The sequence below is a fragment of the Elephantulus edwardii genome, unplaced genomic scaffold, assembly GCF_000299155.1.
Source record: "Elephantulus edwardii isolate Elephantulus edwardi_28Jun2011 unplaced genomic scaffold, EleEdw1.0 scaffold00048, whole genome shotgun sequence".
In the NCBI taxonomy this organism is placed as follows: domain Eukaryota; kingdom Metazoa; phylum Chordata; class Mammalia; order Macroscelidea; family Macroscelididae; genus Elephantulus; species Elephantulus edwardii.
In genome coordinates, this window is record NW_006399798.1 from 13,119,571 (window position 1) to 13,144,113 (window position 24,543).

At 40.4% G+C, this 24,543-nt stretch overlaps 1 protein-coding gene across 2 annotated transcripts in view; it reads left to right on the forward strand.

Moving 5' to 3' along the window:
* ABCA5 (ATP-binding cassette, sub-family A (ABC1), member 5) overlaps nucleotides 1–24,543 on the forward strand; it is a 68,318-nt gene that overhangs the window by 15,658 nt on the left and 28,117 nt on the right. For both annotated transcript variants that reach the window (XM_006886252.1, XM_006886253.1), the window contains 11 exons: nucleotides 251–419; nucleotides 2,590–2,648; nucleotides 4,892–5,002; nucleotides 7,663–7,838; nucleotides 8,327–8,446; nucleotides 11,076–11,214; nucleotides 14,503–14,593; nucleotides 14,767–14,906; nucleotides 17,502–17,621; nucleotides 19,537–19,738; nucleotides 22,682–22,851. In XM_006886252.1, the coding sequence (XP_006886314.1) occupies nucleotides 251–419; nucleotides 2,590–2,648; nucleotides 4,892–5,002; nucleotides 7,663–7,838; nucleotides 8,327–8,446; nucleotides 11,076–11,214; nucleotides 14,503–14,593; nucleotides 14,767–14,906; nucleotides 17,502–17,621; nucleotides 19,537–19,738; nucleotides 22,682–22,851 (1,497 nt within the window). The remainder of the gene's footprint in view (nucleotides 1–250; nucleotides 420–2,589; nucleotides 2,649–4,891; nucleotides 5,003–7,662; nucleotides 7,839–8,326; nucleotides 8,447–11,075; nucleotides 11,215–14,502; nucleotides 14,594–14,766; nucleotides 14,907–17,501; nucleotides 17,622–19,536; nucleotides 19,739–22,681; nucleotides 22,852–24,543) is intronic.

A 24,543-nucleotide genomic window follows, 5' to 3' on the forward strand; every position in this document is an offset into this window, starting at 1 on the left:
GATGTAAGTTCCTTTAAGACACAGAATGTACTTTACTCACCTTTAGATTCCCAGGAGCCCTCAAAAACCCTGAAGCTTGTAGCTGGGATTATTTGTCAATGAAATTTCAAATTTATGCAATATTGATTTAGTATTTTATCCATATGTAAGTTGTCCTGTATTTCAGACACTGCCTTTATCTATGACTTAAAGACTGGTTTCTAGAAATGATCATTTATGAGTACTAATTTGTGTTTGTTTTCATTCTCAGGGGAATTTGGTTTAAGGAGATCATCTTTCTATTTTCTGAAGCCATCATATTGGTCAAAGAACAAAAGAAATTACAAGGAGTTATCAGAAGGCAATGTTAATGGGAGTATTACTTTTAATGAAATTGTGGAACCTGTTTCTTCGGAATTTGTGGGGAAAGAAGCCATAAGGTACGATGGACTCTGTCCAGAAAACTGCTAATGGAATCTGGCCCATTTAAACCTTACCTTTTCACTAATGTATTTAACTGTCATATCTCAGGATATTTGGTAGACAACGTCATGATTTATACGACACAGCATTCATGTTATGGGTTACTTTCCTTTAAAAGTTTTATATTTCTTCTTCAATCATTCAGAATTAAGCTTACTACTAGTCTGCTAGCTTTGAAATTATGTTTCAGTGTAAAATTTTTAAAGTAATAAAACTCATTGTTCACATAAACTGTTTTACAGTGTTCTCTATTACTTACTTTTGGTGGCCTCATGAGTGGGAAGCCGTGCTGCCAACCCAAAGGTGGGTGGCTCGAATCCACCACCTGCTTGCTCCATGGGAGAAAGATGAGAAGTCTTGTGCAGTTTACAGCCTCTGAAAACCCACGGGAGGGTCAGCTATGAGTTAGATCTGACTCCATGGCAATGAACATTGAACAGCAACGACTATTGTTTATCTAGAAAGAGTAATAAACTTTGACTAAAAATAGAAGTAAAATCTTACTGAATGTTAATCAAAGACATTTGGAGCAGTACATCAACCAGAAATTGCCTTAAATTCAAGCTATAATCAGAAGAGCCCATGGAGCAAGGAATACCATTGTTGACATCAGATGGACCTTGGCTGAAAGCAGAGAATACTTGAAATATATTTACTCGTGTTTTATTGACTATGCAAAGGCATTAGGACATTGTGGATCATAGTTAGACTGGAAAAGAGTGAGAAGAATGATAATTCCAGAACACTTAATTGTGCTCTTGCCTGTACGCTCATGTATGTGGACTAAGAAGCAGTCTTTCTGCCCGGACATGGTGATACATCGAGTGTGTTTTAAAGTTAGGAGTAGTACCCACCAGGGCTGTATCCTTTCACCATGCCTGTTCAGTCTCTGTGTTGAGCAAATGACCTGAGAAGCTGGGCTGTAAGAAGAATGTGGCTCCAGGATTGGAGGAAGACTCATCAGTAAAACCTACATTATGCAGATGACACCGCCTTGCTTGTTGAAAATGAGGAGACGTGGAATACTTGGTGAAGAAGGTCAAATACTACAGCCTTCCGAATGCATGCTATCTCAATATCAAGTAAACAGAAGTCCTCAAAGTGGGATCAGTAGGCACAGGAAAAGATTGAAGTCAAAACACAGGAAACACAGACTGAAGTAGTCAAGCCTTTCATTTTCCTTAGATGCACAGTGAATATCCACAGAAGCCGCAGTGGTTTGCCTTCCCAGGAGTACAATTTGAACTACTTAGCAGAATCATTAATTCTTTAAAGAATTACATGGCACAAAGTCTAATGTGGAATGAGGGAATGGCCTCATGTTTGTAGACAGTCGTGGTGACATGAATGAAATACTGCATTTTATTTATATCCCTTTTGGCTGGTGGAGTAAACATTTAATTGCAAACAGAAACAAAACAAAAGTGCAAAGAATTCACAAATTGCTAGACTCAAAAATTTCCTTTAGTCTTGACATGAAAAGTGAGTGAATGATATTTAAAATCAAGAGGAATTCTGGGGAGCTCTGGTGTCCTAGTGGCAATGAGCTGCAACTACAATCCCAGAGGCGCACGGTTCGAATCCACCAGATGCTTTGCCGGGGAATGAGGGACGATCTCCTCCAGTACCAGTCAGATCTGATTTGACGGTACAACTCACACGAAAGTAAAAAAAAAAAAAAAGATCAAGAGGAATTCTATACCTTTATAACTTTAAAATAATTTTTAAATTGCCAGGGTTTTTTTGTTCATTATCGTACTCACTGCCGTCAAGTTATAACTGACTCGTAACAGAGCCCCCAGTGAGTTTCTCGGCTGTAAGCTCACACTGGGGGAAACTGTCCATCTTTCTCCTCGGAGCCACGGGTGGATTCGGATCGTCAGAGAGACACTGCCCCAGACTTAGCTGAGCAGCTCTCTATGGACCATGCCACCAGAACTCCCTGTTGTCTTAAGAGGGTGTTAAATGATGGCAAAAATAGTTTGTGGGGTCCGTAAGAGTCCTGGTTGACTTGATTGTGTCTAACAAGAACAAGGAAAAACAAGTAGGACTACTTTGACATAAATGTTGAAGAGGTAAATGTACATATAGATCACCTTCAGTATTTACAATATAAAACTTTTTCAGAATCAGTGGCATTCAGAAGACATACCAAAGGAAAAGTGAAACTGTGGAAGCTTTGAGAAGTAAGTAACTTTTCTCATATTCAGTCAAGAGTATTAAAGTGCAAATGATGTTATTATTTTTGTTGTATACAACACAGTCAGAACCGACCCATGGCTGACCCTCGGGTGGGTTTTCAGAGACAGTTAATTGTCTGGGAGAAGACTGCCCATCCTTCTCCCGTGGAGCCACTGGTCGCCTCGAATCGTGTGCCTTCATAGGAAATGAAAAATTTCCGCCACAATTTTTAATCTAGGAATATCTTCATTTATTTAATTAATGTCCATTATAAAAATAACAACAGTAGCACGTCAATGTTGTAAAAACCAAAGGAATCTATATGCAGTATATTCAAGTATGTGAACGAGTGTTTGCCCTTTTTCATCATCGTGCATGTGTGCACATATTACTGAGTTGGATTTTTGGTCTAATCTTGCACAACACAACCTTGCTCGCTGAAAGTGAGGGAGACTTAGAACACTTGCCTCCGAAGACCAAACACTGCAGCCTTCAATATGGATCGCATCTCACTGTCAAGACAGAAGTTCTAACCTCTGGACCATTAGGCAACATTGTTAGAGATGGAGAAAAGGTTGGAACTGTCAACGACTTCATCTTTCTTGGATCCACAATTAGTACACTTGATCCCAGCAGTTCAGGAGAAGTATTGCACTGGGAAAGTTGGCAAACCTCTACAAATTACTGAGGAGCAGTGATGGAAGCCTGAGGTCTAAGTTATGCTTTATTCAGACCATAGTCTTCTCACTCTCTTGGCTGTGTTGCTGAACTGGACAGTGAAGAAGGATGGCAGAAGAAACATTGATGCCTTTGAACTGCTGTGTTGGAGAAGAATGTCCCATGGTCTACCAGAAGAACAGCCAGATAGGTCTTGGAGAAGATGCAGCCAGAATGCTCCTCGGGGACAGCGATGGTGAAGCTTCATCTCACTCTGTGCATGTTGCTAGGAAAGGCTGTTCCTTGGAGAAGGTCATCATGCTGGGAAAGGGAGGGAAACGGGGAAAGAACAGAAGACCCTCAACCAGGTGGATTAACAACAGTGACTACAGCAATGGGCTCGAGCATGTCGGAGATTGTGAGGTTGGCCCAGGACAGAACAGCATTCAGATCTGGCATAGTGGTAAGGGGTTGGGCTGACAACCCAAAGGACTGCGGTTTGAATCCACCACATCTTTGTGGGAGAAAGATGGGCAGTCTCCTCCCATGCCATCTACTGCCTGTGTTCTGACTTGACAGCAGTGAAGAGGTTTCAGTGAGGTAGTTCTGCCTTTCTTCTGCATTGCTCATGGAAGTTTTTCTTCTTAACTCACCTGTGCTCTGTGGTATTTGTAACCTAAACACTCTTGAGTTATGAACTTCAATACAGGCTGGACTTTTCCATACATCCGTCTTAAGAATACGAAGGACATGCAGTGTTGCAGTGCGTAGCGTGCTGAAGGCCTCCTCAGTTCTGGTTTCCAAATATTGTGGTTCAATTTCATAAAGAAACTGACAATAAAAGGCAATTATAATGAAAACTTGGAAAAAATATTTGACATAGGGAAGAACGGCCTTAATGATGGTGTCGTCAGAATAGCATCCTGTCCATATGAGGGAGCTCTGCTGGCCTACTGGCAAGAAGCTGCACTGCATTCCTGAAAGCACGCAGTTCGAGACCATCAGCTGTTCCACGGGAGAAGGATGGGCAGTCTCGTCCTGTGTGATTAACTGCCTCTGAAAACCCACTGGAGAGTTAGCTATGGGTCGGTTCCACCTCTGCAGTACACAGCAACAACCACCGCACAAATCTTGGTACTTCATTGATCTATTATTACTTTTCCTCTTTTCTCACAAAGCATTTAGTTAGGCATTTCTGAACTGGCACCTAGTTTCTAGTTTATTATCCATTTATTTATTATGCCCATAAATAGCTTCTGTGAGAAGAAATACTTGGTTTTATGCTTATTAAATTCTTGTAGGGGTTTCCAACGGTGGGTACAGGGAAGGCCTCCAAAGCTCCTCCGTGCTCCCTGAATCCTGGTGGTTGTGTAAAGAAGTCTGATCTCACTTGTCCTCCTGTTGCTTCTTATTAACTATAACAAAGAAGTTTGATTTTGATTTTTACTGGTATAAAATATTACAGAAAATGTTAAACCTGGCTTTGAATTTATTGCCTGCTTTTAAGAATGCTCAAACATCATGATTTATTTTGCATGACAGAACGTAAGTGAAAATCATAATTGATTCTTCTTCGTTTGTCCTGAAATAGACTTGTCATTTGACATATATGAGGGTCAGATTACTGCGTTACTTGGCCACAGTGGAACAGGAAAGAGTACGCTCATGAATATCCTTTGTGGACTGTGTCCGCCTTCTGATGGTGAGAGTTTTCTGATTTCAAAATAAAATCTCTTACTTAATTTTATTAGGATTTTTAATATAGACATCACAATATAATTATTTGTATTTTAAAATTATCCTGATTGATAGTTATCCATTGTTTTTTTCCATAACTACAGTTTAGATTATTTTTCGTTAGATTTGAAAATGATTTTTTCATATTTAACAATAAAAGGATCGATTTTGTACCTGCTTTCATCTTTTTTCATGAATAAATATATGTGTGTGTGTCTTCCTTTTGAAGGAAGGATAAATAAGTAACTAATTTGACAATAAATGAAATCAATCCACAGATAGTTTTAAGTTGAGAAACTAGATACAGGGTTTAAAATATGTAAAAGTATGTGAAAAGAGGAAGAACGATACAACTGAATACTATTGACTGAAAGAGAATGTTAAGAGAACTACCACGAAAGTGTAATTTTGATGGATGATTTTCCCTACTGGTGAGAATTCAGAATGACTCTTCCATATATCCACAGTAACCGAATAGAAGGACAGCCAGTACGGTATATAAGTGAGGGCTTGATTTTCGTACGTCAAATCTGCATTTCGATCTTTTAAATGCAGCTCAACCAGCTCAAAATTAGTTTGCTTTTGTTCATTCCTAATTGTGATGATAATATTTGATGTAATGATAATATTTTGTTTTTACTGAAGACTTAGAATTTTTTTTGTGATGTTCTAGAAATTGTCACATTGATGTAGTGGTTATTGAGTGGACTGTGCAGTCATGCTCCACATAATAATGACACAGCAGTGTTCAGTCACATACCCACATCTGTGACCCCATTCTCTCTCTCTCTCTCTCATCGCTGTTGAATGAGAATGGACTCCTAGCCGACCTTCCAGTGAGTTTTCTGAGGTAATAAATGGCACAGGAGGAGAGTCTCTCTCTTTCTCCCACGTAGCAACTGGTGGATTCGAACCACTTGCTTCTTTGTTGGTAACACAACACAGTTCTTGCCCATTTCCCCCCTTAGAGCTGCCCTTAAGGTTAATAACCCAAACCAGGCACACTTCAATTAAGGCAATTCCAACTCACAGGGACCCCATAGGGCAGGGTACACAGGGTGACTCCGTCAGGGTTTTTAAGGTTGTAAATATTTCTGGAAGCATACTGCCACATTTTTCTCCCCTGGAGTGGGTTTGAACCATTGACCTTTTGGCTAGGCAGCCAAAGATGTTAATCCCTGTGCCACGAGGGTTCCATAAGGTTATGGAGCCTAATACCACTGTCACTGAGTTAATTCCTGCTTCTGGCAGCCCTTGGGTTCCCAAGGGTGTGATCTCTGGGTATAGTACAGTATAGATATATACACACACCAGTGTATCACATGAGTGCACCTCAAACCTCAGCTCAGGGCTTTTGGTGTCAGTTCCATCTCATAATGGTGCGTCAGTGGGTTGCTGAGGCCTTAAATCTTAACACGGAGAGTCTTCCTCCTTCCCTTTGTCTCCAGCACATTGGCTGACGGGTGAGACACTTGTCCTCCGAAGCTCTATGTTGTTGTCTAGCCCCTGTATAACCTGTAATAATACATAGATGTCAATAGTCCTCATAAACACCTATCTTAGTGCCTTGTGTATACGCACTGCACTTTACTTCTGTCTGACGTATGGTACCATACCGGTGCATGCTTTCGCTTGGAGGTGGTGATAGCTAATGTAATGCACCTGAAGTGTTGTAATGCTACCTTCTGTTGAAAAATGTTACCGTCTGTTGAACAGATCTTACCATAAAGTGCATCACAGCTTCCATGCATAGCCAAACTAGTGATAACAGTCAGAAGAAATCAAAGAGAAATATCCATTAGGAAGTACAACAAAAAGTTAATAATACAAAGAGGGAAAAGTAGTGAATGTTATTACTCACAATTTATCTAAGTCACACTTGGCAGCCATGATGGTCTTCAGAACCAAAGCAGGGCAGTGTCCACGCTCCTGAAGGGTGAACTCCATGGTAGCTCCAGGCTAGAAAAGGGGGAAAGAGGTGCAATCACATCTAGAGATGGAGACCTTGCTGACTGAGAGCTAAGCACAAAAGCACATCCTCCTCAAAACGTGGAGGATCACTGCTAAGCCCAGAAGCTTGTGTGATGCTGGTGGGGGGAAAGCAGAGCCAGGGGGGAACGCCACTTGGCGTTCACACAGGGCCCATGCCCCTCGGTGCTCCAGTTCACAGACTGCATTGTGGGTATTAGTACTGTATGATTGCATCATCGCTGGTTTTAAAACTGAGAAAAGCTGACATTTTCACAGCAATTTCCCTAAGACAGCAGAATTAGTAAAGGAAAAATTTTAGCTTCTCTTTTCCACTATTTCTTAAGGCCTGGAAAGGAAATAAATGATTACTGGAATGTAAGCAAAAGGAATATACTTGAAGTACAAGTAAGTGGAAGACAGTGCTGCTTACCGTGAGCCTTGGAGTGCTTTGCTCTGTGCACTGGTATCTGACCTGGAAATGCGAATCACTCTGCAGCAAGAGGGAAAGCACATGGTCAAGATGGTGCTTCATATCCACATTTATACAAATGTTGCCTTGTATGTCTGTTAACAAACAGTTATTAGGAGAAGTTAAAGTATATATAATTTTAAAATAATATACTTAATATAAATGTAAATATATTTTGCTTTTAGGGTTTGCATCTATATATGGACACAGAGTCTCAGAGATAGATGAAATGTTTGAAGCAAGAAAAATGATTGGCATTTGTCCACAGTTAGATATACACTTTGATGTTCTGACAGTAGAAGAAAACTTATCAATTTTGGCTTCAATCAAAGGAATACCAGCCAACAATATAATACAAGAAGTAGGTTACTCATACAGAAAGCTCTCCTTTTGTTTCGTGTAAATGAATAACCTTTTGAAATGTATTGTATGGTAAAAAATATGTTTGAAAATCTAAACACAAAACCCAAACCCCCAGTCTCTTCTGAGCCAATACTAGAAAGTCATTGTAAGAAATAGGTGGAATTGAGACTAAATGTTTCAGTGTACGTAACCAGTCATCTTTTCTCCCTTTTCTTTTGCATCTGTCATTTTCCCCAACACACATGGTGACCCCTTCTTATCTCTTCCTAGCTAATTCACTGAGTCACAAAAGTAAAACAGACATTTCCCTCAGGGAGCTTGCAATCTGCTATTTCAAGATGATATATGAACATATGTTAAAACTAAATTCCATACTAAAGAGCATTTTAAAAGTTGATCTAAAAATTGGAATATTTTAAAATTAATGCTGATAATTACACAAATGGTGTGATTTTAAAAATAGCCTTGTTCGCGCTTTACTCACAGGTGCAGAAGGTGTTACTGGATTTGGACATGCAGGCGATCAAAGATAATCAAGCTAAAAAGTTAAGCGGTGGTCAGAAAAGAAAGCTGTCCTTAGGAATTGCTGTACTTGGGAACCCTAAGGTAAGCAAATGTTCCTTTCGCTGATGGGATGATTTTAAATTATGCTGAAAAGGAAACAGGTTGTAGAAAACATGTGGGCTATATTTATGTCAATTAAAAATATGTAAAAGAATATAAATTACTATAAACATAGCCATCACACAATAAGGTTTTTCAGCTGTAATGATAAAGCTGTACAATGTGTTTATTATATTAATAGTTCTAGGATGAAAAAGGCAGGATGTTGAACCTGTAATGTTTTATTTCCTTAAAAGAGATTGGAATAACAAACATATAGTAAAATATAACATTTATATTATAGTTGAATCTTTTTACCTTTTTATTCTCTATACTTTTCTTACAATGTATATTCTATTCTTTATACTTTTCTTAAAAATATACCTTAAAGTAGTTTATTATTAAAAAACTCACAAAAGTGGTTTAATTTGTTCCTATTTCTGTTGCTTTATTACTTAAAAAAATATTTATTCTGTTTTTGGTGAAAGGAGATGTAATACCTTAGGTTCTTATTTAAGAATTTGTACAGATTTTTCAGTGACATTGGTTACATTTTCTGCAATATCCCCATATTCTCATTCTTTCCACTGTGGTACTTCCATTTTCATTGGTCTTTCCTGTTCATTTCGATGACTCTTCAGAGGAGTGTTGTCCTCACAGATCCTGCTGTTTGTTTTCTGAGCCAGTCTTCTGTCATTTGCCGAAAGGTGTCTTCCCACAGTAACGTGTGTGCTGAGCCCAAAGGGTCTCCAGGGTGATAAGTTTCAGGATTTCCTGCTATTTCCACTAGTCCATTAAGTCTGGCCCTTTTGAAAGGAGTTTGAGATGATGATATCTCATAGTTGTTTTTACTTGCATCTCTCTTAGAGCTAGGGATTTTGAACATTTCTTCATGTGTTTGTTGGCCATCTGACTGTCTTCTTTGGTGAAGTGTCTGTTCATATCCTGTGCCCATTTTCCAACTGGGTTATTTACCTTTATCTTGTTGTGGTGCTCGAGTATTTTTTTAAATTCTAGATATGAGTCCCTTATCTAACATGTCATTACCAAATATTTTTTCCCAAACTGTGGCTTCCCTTTTTACTCTGTTGGAGAAGTTTTTAGATGTGCGAACTGGGGGGAGGGGTGGGCAGGGAGAAAAATGCAACAATGAATGTATGAAAATCCAAAATCTCTGTAAACGTTCATGAAAATTAATTAAAAAAAAAAAGATTTGCAGTCCTGGAAACTCCATATAGAGTCACTGTGAGTCAGAAGTGACTAGATGGCAATGAGTTTGAAGTTAACTCTTGCCACATGTATTGCTAGGTACTGGAGAGGCAGAAATGTACACTTTCCCTTAAGGAGATTTTGAATAATTGACATGTAGCCTTATGTCCTTTTCTAGTTATCTGAGTGATAAGGAAAAAAAATATAACCTTACTAACAACCAAAAAAACAAAAAAAGGGAGTTTGAGTTTTCGTTTATCTTTGTCTCCATCATGCCCCCCCTGCAGTTCTCTCTGGGACCACCTAGCTGGGTCTGTCCCTGGTGGAAATGGTCTGTAGGGGGGAACTGGGGACTTTCTAGTTCTGTTACCAAAGTAGGTGAGGTGGTGTCTTGTAGACTGCTTATCTTCCTGGGGCTCTTGGGGGTTTTTCTCTTTTACTTTGGAAGAGTACAGACCAATAGTTGACTTAGTTCTCCTTTGATCTTGAGTAAGTTTTGTGCATTCCCAATACTGCAGAAACGGAGCCAGCAGAGGTATTCTGCGCCAAGAAAGCTGCTAGGCCCCTGCTTCCTGCCAGGAGTCACTGTTGTCCCCACCATCCTCTGCATTCTCCGCTGCTTCGGGGCGTGAGGATGAGTCAGCATTCATCTTCTCCCCAACCACTACCGCCGAGATTTTAAATTAAGAAAGCGTTTAGAACAAATTGCTTCCCTTGAAGTTAGCACTTTACTACTAAGCAGTTGTTACATCTATAAAATATGATTCTTCAAATAACTCATGTACTTCATTTCTTTTTGTTTCTCTGATTCTTATGACATTTATGGCTTATGCAGTAAAGATTCTGACCTTTGAAAAGTAAACCTAATGGGACTTACATCGGGGTTGGGGGGAAGACAGAGAAGGAGAGGAGGAATGATGTATACTGCATTGAAACAGATGAGGGAGAGAACTGTTTAAAAGGGATATGTGATTGGGTATTATTGTCATGACAGGAGTCCAGAGTGAAGACTGCATAGACTTGAAGAGTGGACCTGGTTGGGGGTGGTGGTGGATTGCATAACGATGAAAGAGTTTTTCTTTTCAAGAAGAGTGAATTGGGGGGAAGGGGTGGGCAGGGAAAAAAGTGCAACAATGAATGATTGGAAACCCTAAGTGTCTGTAAACTGTCATTAAAATTAATAAAAAAAAGTAAAAAAAGAATTGAAAAAAAGAAAAGTCCACCTAGTAAGATATTTACCTACTAAACTGATGCTTTTAATAAATATATAACTCAAAGATAGGTGAAAAACTCAGATCTAATATATTTATTTCTGGCTGGGAAAAAAGAACCTGGCATGAGAAAATTTTCAGTAAGCCAAAGAATTTGAAATTGTTTCGTTCTTCTGAGGATTTTCTGCTCCTCTCCGCTCCTTTCCACACAGATCCTACTGCTGGATGAACCGACAGCCGGAATGGACCCCTGCTCTCGCCATATTGTCTGGAATCTTCTCAAATACAGAAAAGCCAATCGGGTGACAGTGTTCAGTACTCACTTCATGGATGAAGCTGACATTCTTGCTGGTGAGGTATTTTCCTTATTTCTGACAGATAAATCCATTGGGCTGAAAGGGAGAGGAACTTGGCATAAAATCCTGAGGAATAAAGAAAGATGCTTGTGTTGTACACTCCTCATCAAAATGATTTCAACACTTTCAAACTTCATTTTTGTCTTCAGGGTAACCCAGACTGCCCTGAGTATAGTGATTTGTTATGTGAGCTCAGAGTACACAGCTATACTAACAGCTCTGAGCTCTGACAGCAGAAGAATACAAAGGGAAGTCAGCACATGGGAGAATCCCTGGCAGCAGAGTGTGGAGGGAACCCAGGTACATGCTTCCAGGAGCCCCTTCCCAGGGAGCTACACAGCTCACCCAGCTGCTGCCCAGTCAGAACTGACTCACAGACAGCCCCGCTGTAGCCCTCGTGAGGCTGGACATTGCAGACAAGGAGATTGTTCCTCTTTCTCACTCAGAGCAGCAGGTGGACTTGAACCACCAGGGAGGCGTGCTTCCAGGCTGGCCCACCAGAGCGGCCGAGATGCCCCCCTAATTCTGAATGGATGCTAGTCATGTGACTCGTCGGCAGCCGGGTGCTCCAGGCATCAAAAGGCCGTGGGCCTCTGGAGGTTTAAATCCACCAGCAGCTCCAGAGAAGAAAGATGGGTAATCTCCTCTCATGAAATGTACTCTCTCAGAAACTCAGTGAAGGGTCTGCTGTGAGTTGGTTCCCACTCAACAACAACAAGTGAGTGAGTGAGTGAACCACGTAACAAGTCCATAGCCTGTTGTGCTGCTAACCAGAAGCACATGTGTGTCTCTGGAGGTTTGAATCCCCCAGAAGCTCCATGGGAGAAAGACAGTCGTCTCCTCCCACTGAGATGAGAACACCGGAGGGAGGCTTGCTCCCCATCGGAATTAACCCGATGGCCAGTGAGTGAGGTGGCCAAGTGGCAAGAGGCAGCGTTGCAATCACAAAAGCACATGGTTTGAATCGACTAGCCGCTCTGTGGGAGAAGCTTGAGGCAGCCGCCTCCTGTGTGATTAAATGGCTCTGAAAACCTGCCGGAGTGTCAGCCACGGGTGGGTTCCAACTCTACTGGACGCAACAAAAGGCAGAAAGCTCTTGTTTAGCAGAGATCATGTTATTTGTATCATGAGACACAGTGAACCACTCTTACCTGTTCTAGGATTAGTGGGATTCCTCCAGTAAATCAAGATTCCACACAGCAGCCAGGGACAATCCTATTAGCAGGCCCTTCAAAGGATAGCAGCATCAGACCAATTGTAATTCTTTTCTGCATAATTTTACATACATATACATGTGTAAAGAGCCAAGTTTCAAATCAGCAAATGACAAGGTCTAAGAGAAATTCTTGAGCAATATTTTTTCTGCTTACTAAATCATCTAAATGTCAAATGGATCTTGGCAGGAAGCAAGAATACCAGAAGAATGTCTATGTCACATTGACTATGCAGAGGCAGTTGACTGGGTGGATCACAATAAATTGTGGCTAACCTTGAAGAAAATGGGAATCTCAGAACACATGATTGTCCTTACGCTAAACCTATACTTGGATCAAGAAGCAGTCCTCAGAATGGAGCAAGGAAACACTGCATGGTTCAAAATCAAGAAAGAAGTGTGTCAGGGATGCATCCTGTCCCCATACCTTTTCAGTCTGTATGCAGAACAGATCATTTGGGAAGCAGGGTTTTATGAGGAAGAATGTGGCATCAAGATTGGAGGAAGACTCATTAACACCCTACAATATGCAGATGACACAACCTTGCTTGCTGAAACTGAAGAAGACCTGAAGTACTTGTTGTAAAAGATCAAGGACTATAGTCTTCAATATGGATTGATGCTTAGCATCAAGAAGACAAAGATACTCACCACTGAACCAATTGGCAGCACCATAATAGATGGAGAAGAGATTGAGGTTGTTAACAATTACAGCTTGCTTGGATCCACAATCAAAACTCTTAAATTAACACCAGCAGTTAGGAAATCAAAAGATGAATTCCATTGGGGAAATCTGCTGTTAGGGACCTCTCCAAAGTGCTGAAGAGCAATGATGTCAGTCTAGATACAAAGGTGCACCTAACCCAGGCCATGGTCTTCTCAATTACTTGTTATGCTTCAGAGAGGTGGACAATGACTACAGATGACAGAAAAAGAATAGATGCCTTCAAGTTGTGGTGCTGGAGAAGAGTCTTAAACATACCATGGACTGCCAAGAAAACAAATACGTCTGTCTCGAATGGGGTGAAACCAAGTCTCTCCTTGAAGGCTCACTTACTTTGGGCCCGTGGCCAGAAGAGATAGGTCCTTGGAGAAGAACATCATGCTCAGAAGGGTGGATGGACAGCACAGGAGAGGGAGACTCCAGAGGAGATGGATTGATACAGTAACTGGGGCGATGGAGTATGGTGTGTCAGAGTTAGTGAGACTGGCTCAGGACAGGAAAGGGGTCAGAGCTTCTGTACATCCCAGGCGGCTCAGTGGCACATAAAAACAATACCATACTATGACAGGTTTGGAGGCAGGAGTGGCATCCACTTCCTAAATAACTTGCCTCCAGAAACTCTATGAACTTTGATAAATGTCAATAGTTGTAGAGGGGCTTCAGGCTTTTTGTTCATAGGGTCGCTAGGAGTCATGTTTGACTCGAAGACAATCAATAACAACAAATAATCTAAAAATTCTGGTATTGAACTGCTAATCAGCAGTTTGAACCCACCAGCCAATGAGGCAATCAATGCCTGTTAATATTTACAGCTGCAGAAATCCACTGTGACAGTTCTGCTCAGAGCGTTAGGGTCCCAGAATCGACTCAACTACAGTGGGTTATATAATCATTTGATAAATCAGTCAGGTCCCTGACTCTCTTCAGTAGCATTTTGTTTTTGTTGTAATTCCTTTGTCTTTTTTTTTTGAAATTGTTTTTACATTTAGTTAAAAGTTGATTGTGAAAGCCCTTGTTTGTTTGGTTTTTCCTTTCCCTGTCTAAAGCAGGATCTGAGGTATTTTGTACAGTGTAAAGAAAGTGAGTTGTAGAGACAGACTGTCTGGGTGTACATTCCAGCAATGCCACTTGCTAACCATGAATTGTGGTCAACGAGTGCATTTTCCTGTTGATCTAGTGTCATCTGAAAGACAAGTGATAATAATCTGGTAACCTCACATGGGGCGCTCGGGTGATTTACCGAGATATGACAGAGGCAACTCTCGTGGGGTAATCCATGAACTATAAATGCCAATTATTAACGTGTTATTCATTTGGAAGTTGACATGTAAATCTCTTGTTTGCAGATAGGAAAGCTGTCATATCCCAAGGAATGTTGAAATGTGTTGGCTCTTCAATTTTTCTCAAAAGTAAATGGGGCGTTGGCTACCGTCTGAGGTATTACCTTCATTCTTTATTGTCCTTGTGTCTGCATCTGTAGTTAATGTTGTTAAGGTTTGCCTTCGTGTATGTCTCGCTGTCTTTGAGGACACTGAAGTTAGGTTACGACATTCAGAACTGCCGGCCCTCGTGGCTCCCTGAGTCTGCGTGTGCTTTCTGCTTCTCTCCAGCATGTACATAGACCAGTTCTGTGCCACCGAGTCTCTCTCTTCACTGGTTAAACAGCACATACCTGCAGCCACTGTGTTACAGCAGAATGACCAGCAGCTCGTCTACAGCTTGCCTTTAAAGGACATGGACAAATTTTCAGGTATTACCCACTTCGTGTTTCTCAGTTGTTGAATGAGGATCTTGCATTGAAAATAGATTTTTGTTTTGTTTTACCCTTTTTACTGTTTAGTGTAATGATTTTATGCTCCATGTGGCAAGAATTAACTATCTCTTTCTCCTTTATTCTTGGTTTTGGAAAACAAAAATATGACAGACTATTGTATTGTATTAGTAGATCTCGTAGCCTAATGTTAAGGAGCAGGACTGCCTTTCAATAGGAACACGGTTCAAATCCACCAGCTGCTCTGTGGGAGAAAGATGGGTAGGTTCCAGGTGATTTAATGCCTCTGAAAACCCACAGGAGGGCCAGCTAAGAATCGGTAACAACAACAATGTTCTGTACTCAAACCCACTGCTGTCTAATCAGAGCTGACTTACGGCTCACCTTCCAGTGGGTTTCTGAGGCTGAAACTTGGACAGGAGACAATTGCACAACTTTCTCCCAAAGAGCTGCTTGTGGATTCGAACTGCCAGTTAGCAGGGCACCTCTCACAAACTATGTCACCAGACCCTGTTCTGCCACCCTAACACTGTACAGAAACCTTAAATGACTGAACAATACGTAAAAAATAACTGTTACGGAGAATGAAAGAAAGTGTTCCAAGTTCATTTTGAGACCTCCTGGGAATATGCATATATATTGTTGTATCTGGTGACCTTGTCTGTAGGAAGTTGTGCTGTTAACTCAAAGCCCATGCCTTTAATCAGTTTGAATCTACCAGCTGCTGCACGACAAAGGTATAGAGGCACAGGGATCAGGAGAAGATAGACAGTCTCCTTTCAGGCAATTTAGAGCCTTAGAAACCCGTGAGAGGGTGAATTGTGAGTTTTGACGTGGCACATAACAACAGTGGCATGTATGTTTATCTGTATATAGTTGTTTGTGTATATATCAAGCTCTTTGGCAGTTTCATGATTTCATAATGAATTATATGGTGGTGGTTGTTGTTGTTGTTGTTATGTGCCATCAAATAGCCTATGACTCAAAGCGACACTATGTACAACAGTCTGCCCTATCCTGTGCCAATCTCACTATCTCTGATACATCTGCCCCCATTATTACCCCAGTCACTGAATCAGTCCACCTCATAGAGGCCCTTCCCCTCCTGCGCTGTCCCTCTACCCTCCCAAGCATGACTTCCCTCTCCAAGGACTGGTCCCTCTTGCAACATGTCCAAAGTATGTCAGGCAAAGCCTCAGAATCCTTGCCTCCAAGGAGCAGCCTGGTTTAACCCTCTCCAGGATTAACCTGTTTGTTTTCCTAGCAGTCCATGGTATATTCAATGCTCTTCTCCAACACCACAGCTCAAAGGCATCAATTCTCCTTCTAGCCTCCCTAATCATTGTCCAGCTCTCCTATGCATAATAAGTGATTACGAAGACCATGGCATGTATCAGGCACACCTTAGTCTCCAGACTGACATCTTTGCAAGGAATTATTTATTGAGGTGATATTTTCCTGCTTCATCATAAGGAATTCAAATATCTTCCTCTGTTTGAGAATCTCTTAGTAGAAGAGGACTATTACTAGTGTGTCTATGCTGTTCAAGGGTCTCTGGTGGCAGAGGGCATTAGCACTCTGTGGGGCTGCTGACCAGAAGGCCAGTGAATCTGCCAGCTGTTCCTGGGCAGCAGGCTAGCAGTCTCCTACCCGAAAGGTTTACAGCCCAATAAGCCCGATGGTGCCACGATGAGGCAGAATAGATTCTTTGGCAGTGGGTGTATGTGTTGTCAAGAGTTTCCACAGCATCTATTTCATGATTATATAAAATTGTATCAGGCCTATCAGTTCTAAAAAGAAATCTTTCATTAACTTGATGCAAACATATAAGAGAATTTAATTCTTGTTATTCTGTCTACTTACTTACCTATCCTCAGTTTTAGTAAGTAACACTAATTGTATGTGAGATGCTAGTCTAGGCTTTCACAATTCTTCATTTAATGATTATCACAGTATCTCAAGAACTGTGCAATGGTAAAGACTGTTGTGTCGTATTTCCACTTTGTAACTGAGAAAATTGAAGCATAGAAAGGTAAGTTCACTGAAATGAGGCAGAAAATGATCAGGCTGAATTTTGGACCCAAACTCACTCATCCTAGGACTCTTGCTCTTAGCCTCATATTTTGTTGCCCCGCAGATGTCTTGATAACTTGTCACACAGGCTTTCAGTGCACTCTAGGAATCCCTCAGGAGATGATTCTTTATTGGAATTCGTGCAGTCACATTTTTTTGACTTAAGGACTAATGTTATACTCAACACACACGATATCAGAGGTCTCTTACGTGCGTTCAGTGGTGTTCTCCAGGGACCATGTGAGGTGCACCGTCATAGTAGATTGAACACAGAAGTGAATGTGTCTGCATTCTAGAAAAAGAATGGACATTAAAGAGATTGCAAAAATGAAAAACAATATCCTCTTATTGAAACTGTAGTGATTTCTAAGAGTGAGAAAGGAGTTTGAAGACCAGACTGTGAATCGCTGTGCTATCTAGATAACTCTAGTTCTGTATTTCTTAAAATTAATGGAATTATGCTTACCTATAGTCTTTTACATTGTTTTTTCCCCCTTTTAGGTCTGTTTTCTGCTTTAGACACTCATTCTAGTTTGGGTGTTATTTCTTACGGTGTTTCCATGACAACTTTGGAAGATGTATTCTTAAAGCTGGAAGTTGAAGCAGAAATTGACCAAGCAGGTAAAGAAGCAAACCAACCATTTTTGGAATTGAACCACGCAATAATTACATGAGTGTGTTACATTTGTAGAATTTTGAGGGAGTAAGGAGAAAAATACAGAGGTAAATAAGTAATCGAGATATTTTCTGGTAGTGATAAGAGTTATGAAGGAAATAATTCAATAATCTTGGGAGGCTGCTGGTTTAGATGGTAAGGCCAATGGGGCTTTGTTGATACGACATTCACAATGAGACACATATGACAGAAAAAGATCTAGAAGATAAAGATATTAGGACAGAGCGTTTCAGACACAAGGAATTGCTAATGCAGAGCTCTTAATAGAAAAAGGAGGGTTAAGGAAAAGGTCAAAATAATTAGAGCTGAGAGAGCCCAGGAGAAGGTAGTACTCAGTGAGATCAGGTGGTAGACTGGAGCAGGTGGGTGTAGAACCGAGGAGACCCCCTCGTGGCCGTTGAGTTAGAAACGATGTATAGCTGGTTTCCAGCAGGTTTTCAGAGGCTGTAAATCATGCGGGACATGTTGTAAGGAGAGACCGGTCCTTGGAGAAGGACATCATGCTTGGGAGGGTGGAGGGACGGCACAGGAGGGGAAGGCCCTCTATGAGGTGGATTGATTCAGTGACTGGGATAATTGGGATGGGAGTGTCAGAGACAGTGCGTTTGGCACAGGACAGAGCAGAGTTTAGGGCCATTGTACATAGGGTCGCTATGAGTCGCAAGCGACTCGACGGCACATAACAACAACAAATCATGCCAGAGGACATTGACCTCCATGTCATCTTTCTCCTATAAAGCAGCTGGTAGATTCGAACCAGAGCTGAGAAAACTAAGGAGTGTATAGGACCCAAAGAGATCAGTTGGCCAGGGGAAAGATTAGGTTAGACCTTAAGAATAGGGGAAAAAATGGCTTTATTTTCTTTTCACAATATGAAGCTATCAGAGTCTAATTTTCATTTTAAAAAAAAACTTTTTGTAAATTACGAATGAATCACAAAAAAAGCAGAGATATAAGACGTCACTTAAAAGGAGCAACTAATGGTTCTCTCTCAAGAGTGGAGATGCAAGAAAGTAAGTAATTTCAAGAAGTAGAAGAGATGAGCTGTTTGTTAGCATGTGTGGAATGGAATGAGGACTGAAAAGATGGCAACAAAAAAGAGTAAGGGATTTAGTAGCGAAGACAGTAATGACCTCCATGAGCAATTTCAGTGGTGTGGTAAGAACCAGAGGCGGATCTGTGAAGTTTGAGGCAAATGTCAGTTCAAAGTATTTTTCCCGTATTTGATGATTTATAAGATGGTTGTGAGTCAAGGAAACGGATGATCGTTTGTAGTAAAAGTCTTGATTCTCTCCAAATTCACATTTTGCATAAATGTTGAGCGACCTTATAAAAAGAACATATCCTGATTTCTGTCAGTTAGTTTTGCTGTTTTGTGGACTAACAGACTCATGAAATTGTCTCTTTCCCTTCTGACTTCTTTTACTCAGCATTATGTTTGTAAAATTCAGCAGTGCTGTTATGTGTAGCTGTACAGTCATTCACCATTCAGCATTTTATACAGTTGCATTATAACACTGTTTCACAACGTAGCCATTTGCCTGTTTGTTGATGGATAATTCGATCTTTGCAGCTTATGACTCTTTTGCATAAGGGTACTGGGGACTCTCTTGCACAGACATCTTGTTGAACCTCTGTATACATTTCTGTGAAGTTTGTACTACTGAAGGATTTCCTGGGTCGTAAGATACGTGTTTATTCAGCTTTAGTAGGTAATGCAGAAGTGCAGGAGAGTTCTACCTTCTCCACATCATTGCCAGAGAAGTTTCAAAGTTACAGCTTTCAAGAAAGCTTTTTCTCTTTCTAAGGAGTATGCCACAATTTCCTGTCTGGCCTCTTTTTGTTTGTTTTGGCAAATAGATTACAGTGTATTCACGCAGCAGCCAGCAGAGGAAGATACAGACTCAAAAGCTTTTGATGAAATGGAGCAGAGCTTACTCATTCTCTCCGAGACCAAGGCTTCTCTCATGAGCACCATGAGCCTTTGGAAACAGCAGGTGTTCACAGTAGCGAAGTTTCATCTTCTCACCCTGAAACGTGAAAGTAAATCGGTGAGATCAGTGTAAGTATACGCATTCTTTTGTCAAAGGAGTTTTTTCTTTTTTTTTTTTTCATTCCATACCAAATGTGATTTACCATGTTAATATTTTAAATGCAGTTGTTGTTGTTGTTGTTAAGTGCCGTTGAGTCATTTGCGACTCATAGCGACCCTATGTACAACAGCCCTAAACCCTGCTCTATCCTGTGCCAATCTCATTGCCTCTGACACACCCATCCCGAGTACCCCAGTCACTGAATCAATCCACCTCATAGAGGGTCTTCCCCTCCTGTGCTGTCCCTCTACTCTACCCAGCATGATGTCCCTCTCTAAAGACCTGTCTCTCCTTACAACATGTCCAAAGTATGTCAGACGAAGCCCCAGAATCCTTGCCTCCAAGGAGTAGCCTGGTTTAACCCTCTCTAGGACATATATAAATAATCTTTGTAGTTTTACAAGTTTAAGCTCTAATTTCTAAAGGGCAAAGGAAAAATAACTATCCTTTTTGTGACTGAGTAATTACACAGGGTACCCTTAGAATTGATGTTTTTAAATTCTGATATAGGCAAAGAATATCTGATTACACATCTTCCAAGGCAGATTTGTTCATTCTTCTGACAGTTTATTTAATACTAATTATATTTAATTAATTTAAATTTGAGTAAATATATGAAAGTGTTTATATAGATACTCATTAAATAGATTTATATCTGTGTATTGAAATATTTATTTTTAATTAAATTTATTAAATACAATTCATATTGGCTATGAAGCACTGGTGGCCTAATGGCAAGAAGCTGCACTGCAATGCCAAAGGTACACAGTTCAAATCCACCAGATGCTCCACGGGAGAAGGGTGGGCAATCTCCTCTTGTTGTAATTAACTGCCTCTGAAAACCCACCGCAAGGTCAGCTTGGTCTGTTCCAGCTTGATGGTGCACTATAACAACACCACCACCACCACACTGAATATACTGCCAGAAGAATAAACAAATCGGAGTGCACCTGAGACACGAGGATGGCAGGAATTCATCTGAAGCACTTTGAACATGTGATCGGGGGGACCAGTCTTTGGAAAAGGACTTCATGCTTAGTGAAGTGGAGGGTCAGGGAAAAGGAGGGGCGCCTTTAGTAAGAGATGGACCCGCACCCGGGCTGTCACAGTGGGCCCACTCTCAGCAGGGTATTGGTTGGTGGGACAGCACCTAACACTAATAATAATGTAATGCAAAACAAGAAGATTTGCTTTACTTTCCAGAGTTTATTTTGGATTTATGTACTTACCATTTTTGCACTAGATGATACTTATTAACCACCTTTTGTAAGTGGCAAGAGACAAAGCAGAGATATGAAGAACAGCCCATAGCTGGCCCCACTGAGATAATAATGACAGCTTAGCTCACCTTTAGTCCCTCTCAGTTCCCCTGGGGCTGTGTGTTAGTGAGTGTGATTTGTAGTAATGTGCTTTAACTGTATTCACACCCCACACCCCTATTTTGTGAGCTCCACAGAGGCACTAGAAATAAAGCTTCGTAGTCAAGAAGAAGACAGTGGTTATAAGTTTGAAAATGTTTAATCTGTCTGTCTTATGTTTTTAATCTATCAGGTTTATTTAATCTGTCAGTGACGTGTCTGATTTGCTCTCATGTTAGTATTGTTGTTGTTGTTGTTAAGTGCTGTCAAGTTGCAGGCGACTCATAGCGACCCTATGAAGGAGAGTCCTCGACGCTTGGGTGCCTTTCATCCTCTCTCCAGGTTCATAGGATTTCCAGAGGCAAGCTATTATGGAAGTGGACGCCACTCCTCCTTCCAACATGTTAGTGCTACTGAACAAAAAAAATATACTGTAAGCCAGCATGATGAGTACTCAACTCATTGCCATTGGGCTGGACCCGACTCAGGCCTCTGTGGCCTAGCGGTGAGGAGCTGGTGTGGCAAACCCAAAAAGACACGTAGTTCAAATCCACTGGCAGCTCTGAGGGAGAAGGATGTGCGGTCTCCTCCCACATTATTCCCAGCCTTTGAAAACACACTGGAGGGTCAACTATAAGTTGGTTCTGACTTGACAGTACATAGCAACAACAGCATCGCTGCACCACCAGGGAGTTTTGGGGAGGCTGTAAATCACGAGGGAGGGAATTGCTTGTCTTTCTCCCAAGGAGTTGATGATGGATTTGAACCACCAAAGAGGCACCACCTTTGGCTTGGCTCTGTGAGTTGATTCCAACTAGAAGGCACGTAACAACAGAGACAGCTTATCACTGATTTGTACATAGTATGGACTGTCCCAATATTATTATATGCTAAAGGAAGTCTGATAATCTTAGCTGTGTACCAACTTCTTGAACCTACCTATCACATAAATTGTAGGGGTATTTTTCAGGACAAGTAGTGGTCTTTCATATAAAAGAACATTTGAATGGGTGATAGAATTATTTGCTTGATCTAGTGAAAATGGTGGTCCTTGTAAGTCAATGTGGTACACCTTCTGTGAGAAAGGAGCATTTTTAGTTAATGTGATTAAATTGTGATTAGAATAAAACTTGATTATTTCAATGATACCAATCATTCAATAGATTGTTGTATTTTTATTTTCTTCCTTGTATCTGAAATAGCACTGTCAATATATGTGAAGTAAATGACCAAAATACAGTGCTAGAAATGATTCTTTCTATAGACTAGACCCAAAAAGTGATAGTGTTCTAATTTTTAAATTATAACAATATATTTGCATGTTCTAAAAAAATTCAGGACTCTGATCTAGAAAATACTTCTAGAACTTTTGGTTTTGTTGCTTAATAGTGACTTTCTGTCAGCTAATGGACATGGCATCATTTTGGGGAGTTGAAATTCTCCTTTTGTAAATCCCTTCCCCTGTTTTCTTTTCAGTGATTGCATGGAAGGGGCACTTGGACAAAATTCTCATCCCAGTGGGAACTGACCCTCTCAATTCTCTTTTCTTTTCAGGTTGCTTCTGCTTTTAATATTTTTTGCAGTTCAGATTTTTATGTTTTTTGTGCATCACTCTTTTAAAAATGCAGTGACTCCTATAAAACTTGCTCCAGACTTGTATTTCCTGAAACCTGAAGATAAACCACATAAATACAAAACAAATCTGCTTCTTCAAAACTCTACTGGTGAGAATGTGTGAAGGTCTGTGAACGTGTGTTGGCTGGCTTTGAGGGTAAAGGGAGGAAAGGTTAGAGGATTGGATTTTAGACATCTGTTTAAGGTAAAGGCCTGGTTTGTCTATATGAAATCGAAATTAAGCGAAGCTGTTTATTAATACCGAATAATTTATTACAGAACTGAAATGTTGTTTTAGGTGTACTAGATGTTTTTAAAAATTATTCAGACTTACTCTGCTTATTATAAAATAAAATAGCAGCAGAGATTTTTAAAGAAACATGTTTCATCTCAGAATTCATTTTGAGTAAAATAAAACATTAGAAGCCTACAATCCCTCTTCAGAAAGAATTATAGTATCTAAATTTTAGTCAGTTATATGTGATAACTTGGGAGCTCTGGTGACTCAGTGGTAGGGACCTGCCCTGTCAACCCAAAGGTACGTGGTTTGAGTCTACTAGTTGTTCCACTGGACAGAGATAGGCAACTTCTTCCATTGCAATTTACTGCCTCTAAAAGTCCAAAATGCAGGTCAGTTCTCAGTTAGTTTTGACTTGATGGCACATTGCAGCAACATATGATAATGAAGAATGTTGACACAATTCTTAGTGAAATAATCCTGCAAGGATTACCAAACAAGTTAAAGAAAAAGAATTCTTCTACCTGTGATCAGATATACTTGTAATGAACGTATTTGGATCTGTACTTGGTTATTCTTAGCATAATTGAAAATATTTTTTAAAAAGTATTTTTAGAAATAATATGGCCTTCAGTGAGGCTCAGAACAGATTTTCAAAAAAGCTTTTTCTGATTCAGAAACCTAATTTGCAAAATATTTAAACTTAATAGAAAATGATATTCATACATGATCGGTTGTCCTACAACAGATCTCCTCTGCATAGTTCACAGTCCCAAGATTGTTGACAAGAAAATCACCGCTAGCTGTAACTGGCAAATTTACACCAAAACAGCAGCTTTACTTTTTCTTGCTGAAACACATTAGAAAGTTACATTTTACTTGTTTCTTATGCTTGCAAACTCTCTCTTGGACTTTACCATTTCCTAACAAATATTTTTTTTTACACTGTTTCATTTTTTATTTACCATTTATTGAAGAATGTTACCTAGTGTTAATAGAGTTAGGGATGATTATATATTAGAGTAAAAAAAAATCACAAAATCTGATTCTCAAGTGTATTCTAGTACATCACTTGTCTGTCTGTTTTCTGTACTGAGGTGACTTATGGGTTGCTGTGATGCTGAAAGTTGTGCCACCAGTATGTCAAATGCCAGAGGGGTCACTCATGGTGAATAGGCTTTTGTGGAGCTTCCAGATTAAGACAGACTAGGAAGCAGGCTTGGCTATCCACTTCTGAAATAACAAGCCTCTGAAAACCCTGTGAATAATAGAGGAACATGGATAGATAAGTTTTAGAGGGTAGAGCCCAGATTGGCAGTTGGGCAAAGAGCAAGGGCTGCATGGAGACGGCCATATCTGACTGTTACAAACTACACAAAGGGGACCTGTCCCCGTCAACAGCATCAACACTACAAAACCAATTATAGTTGCATATTCCTGCCCATCCACATGACAAAGTAAGTTAATGTGTGGTGAAACCGTTCTGGACAGCAAACCCTTAAGTCCTCAAATGACAGTCAGATTGACACAGTGACTACAGCAATGGGCTTGAGAGTGTCAGACA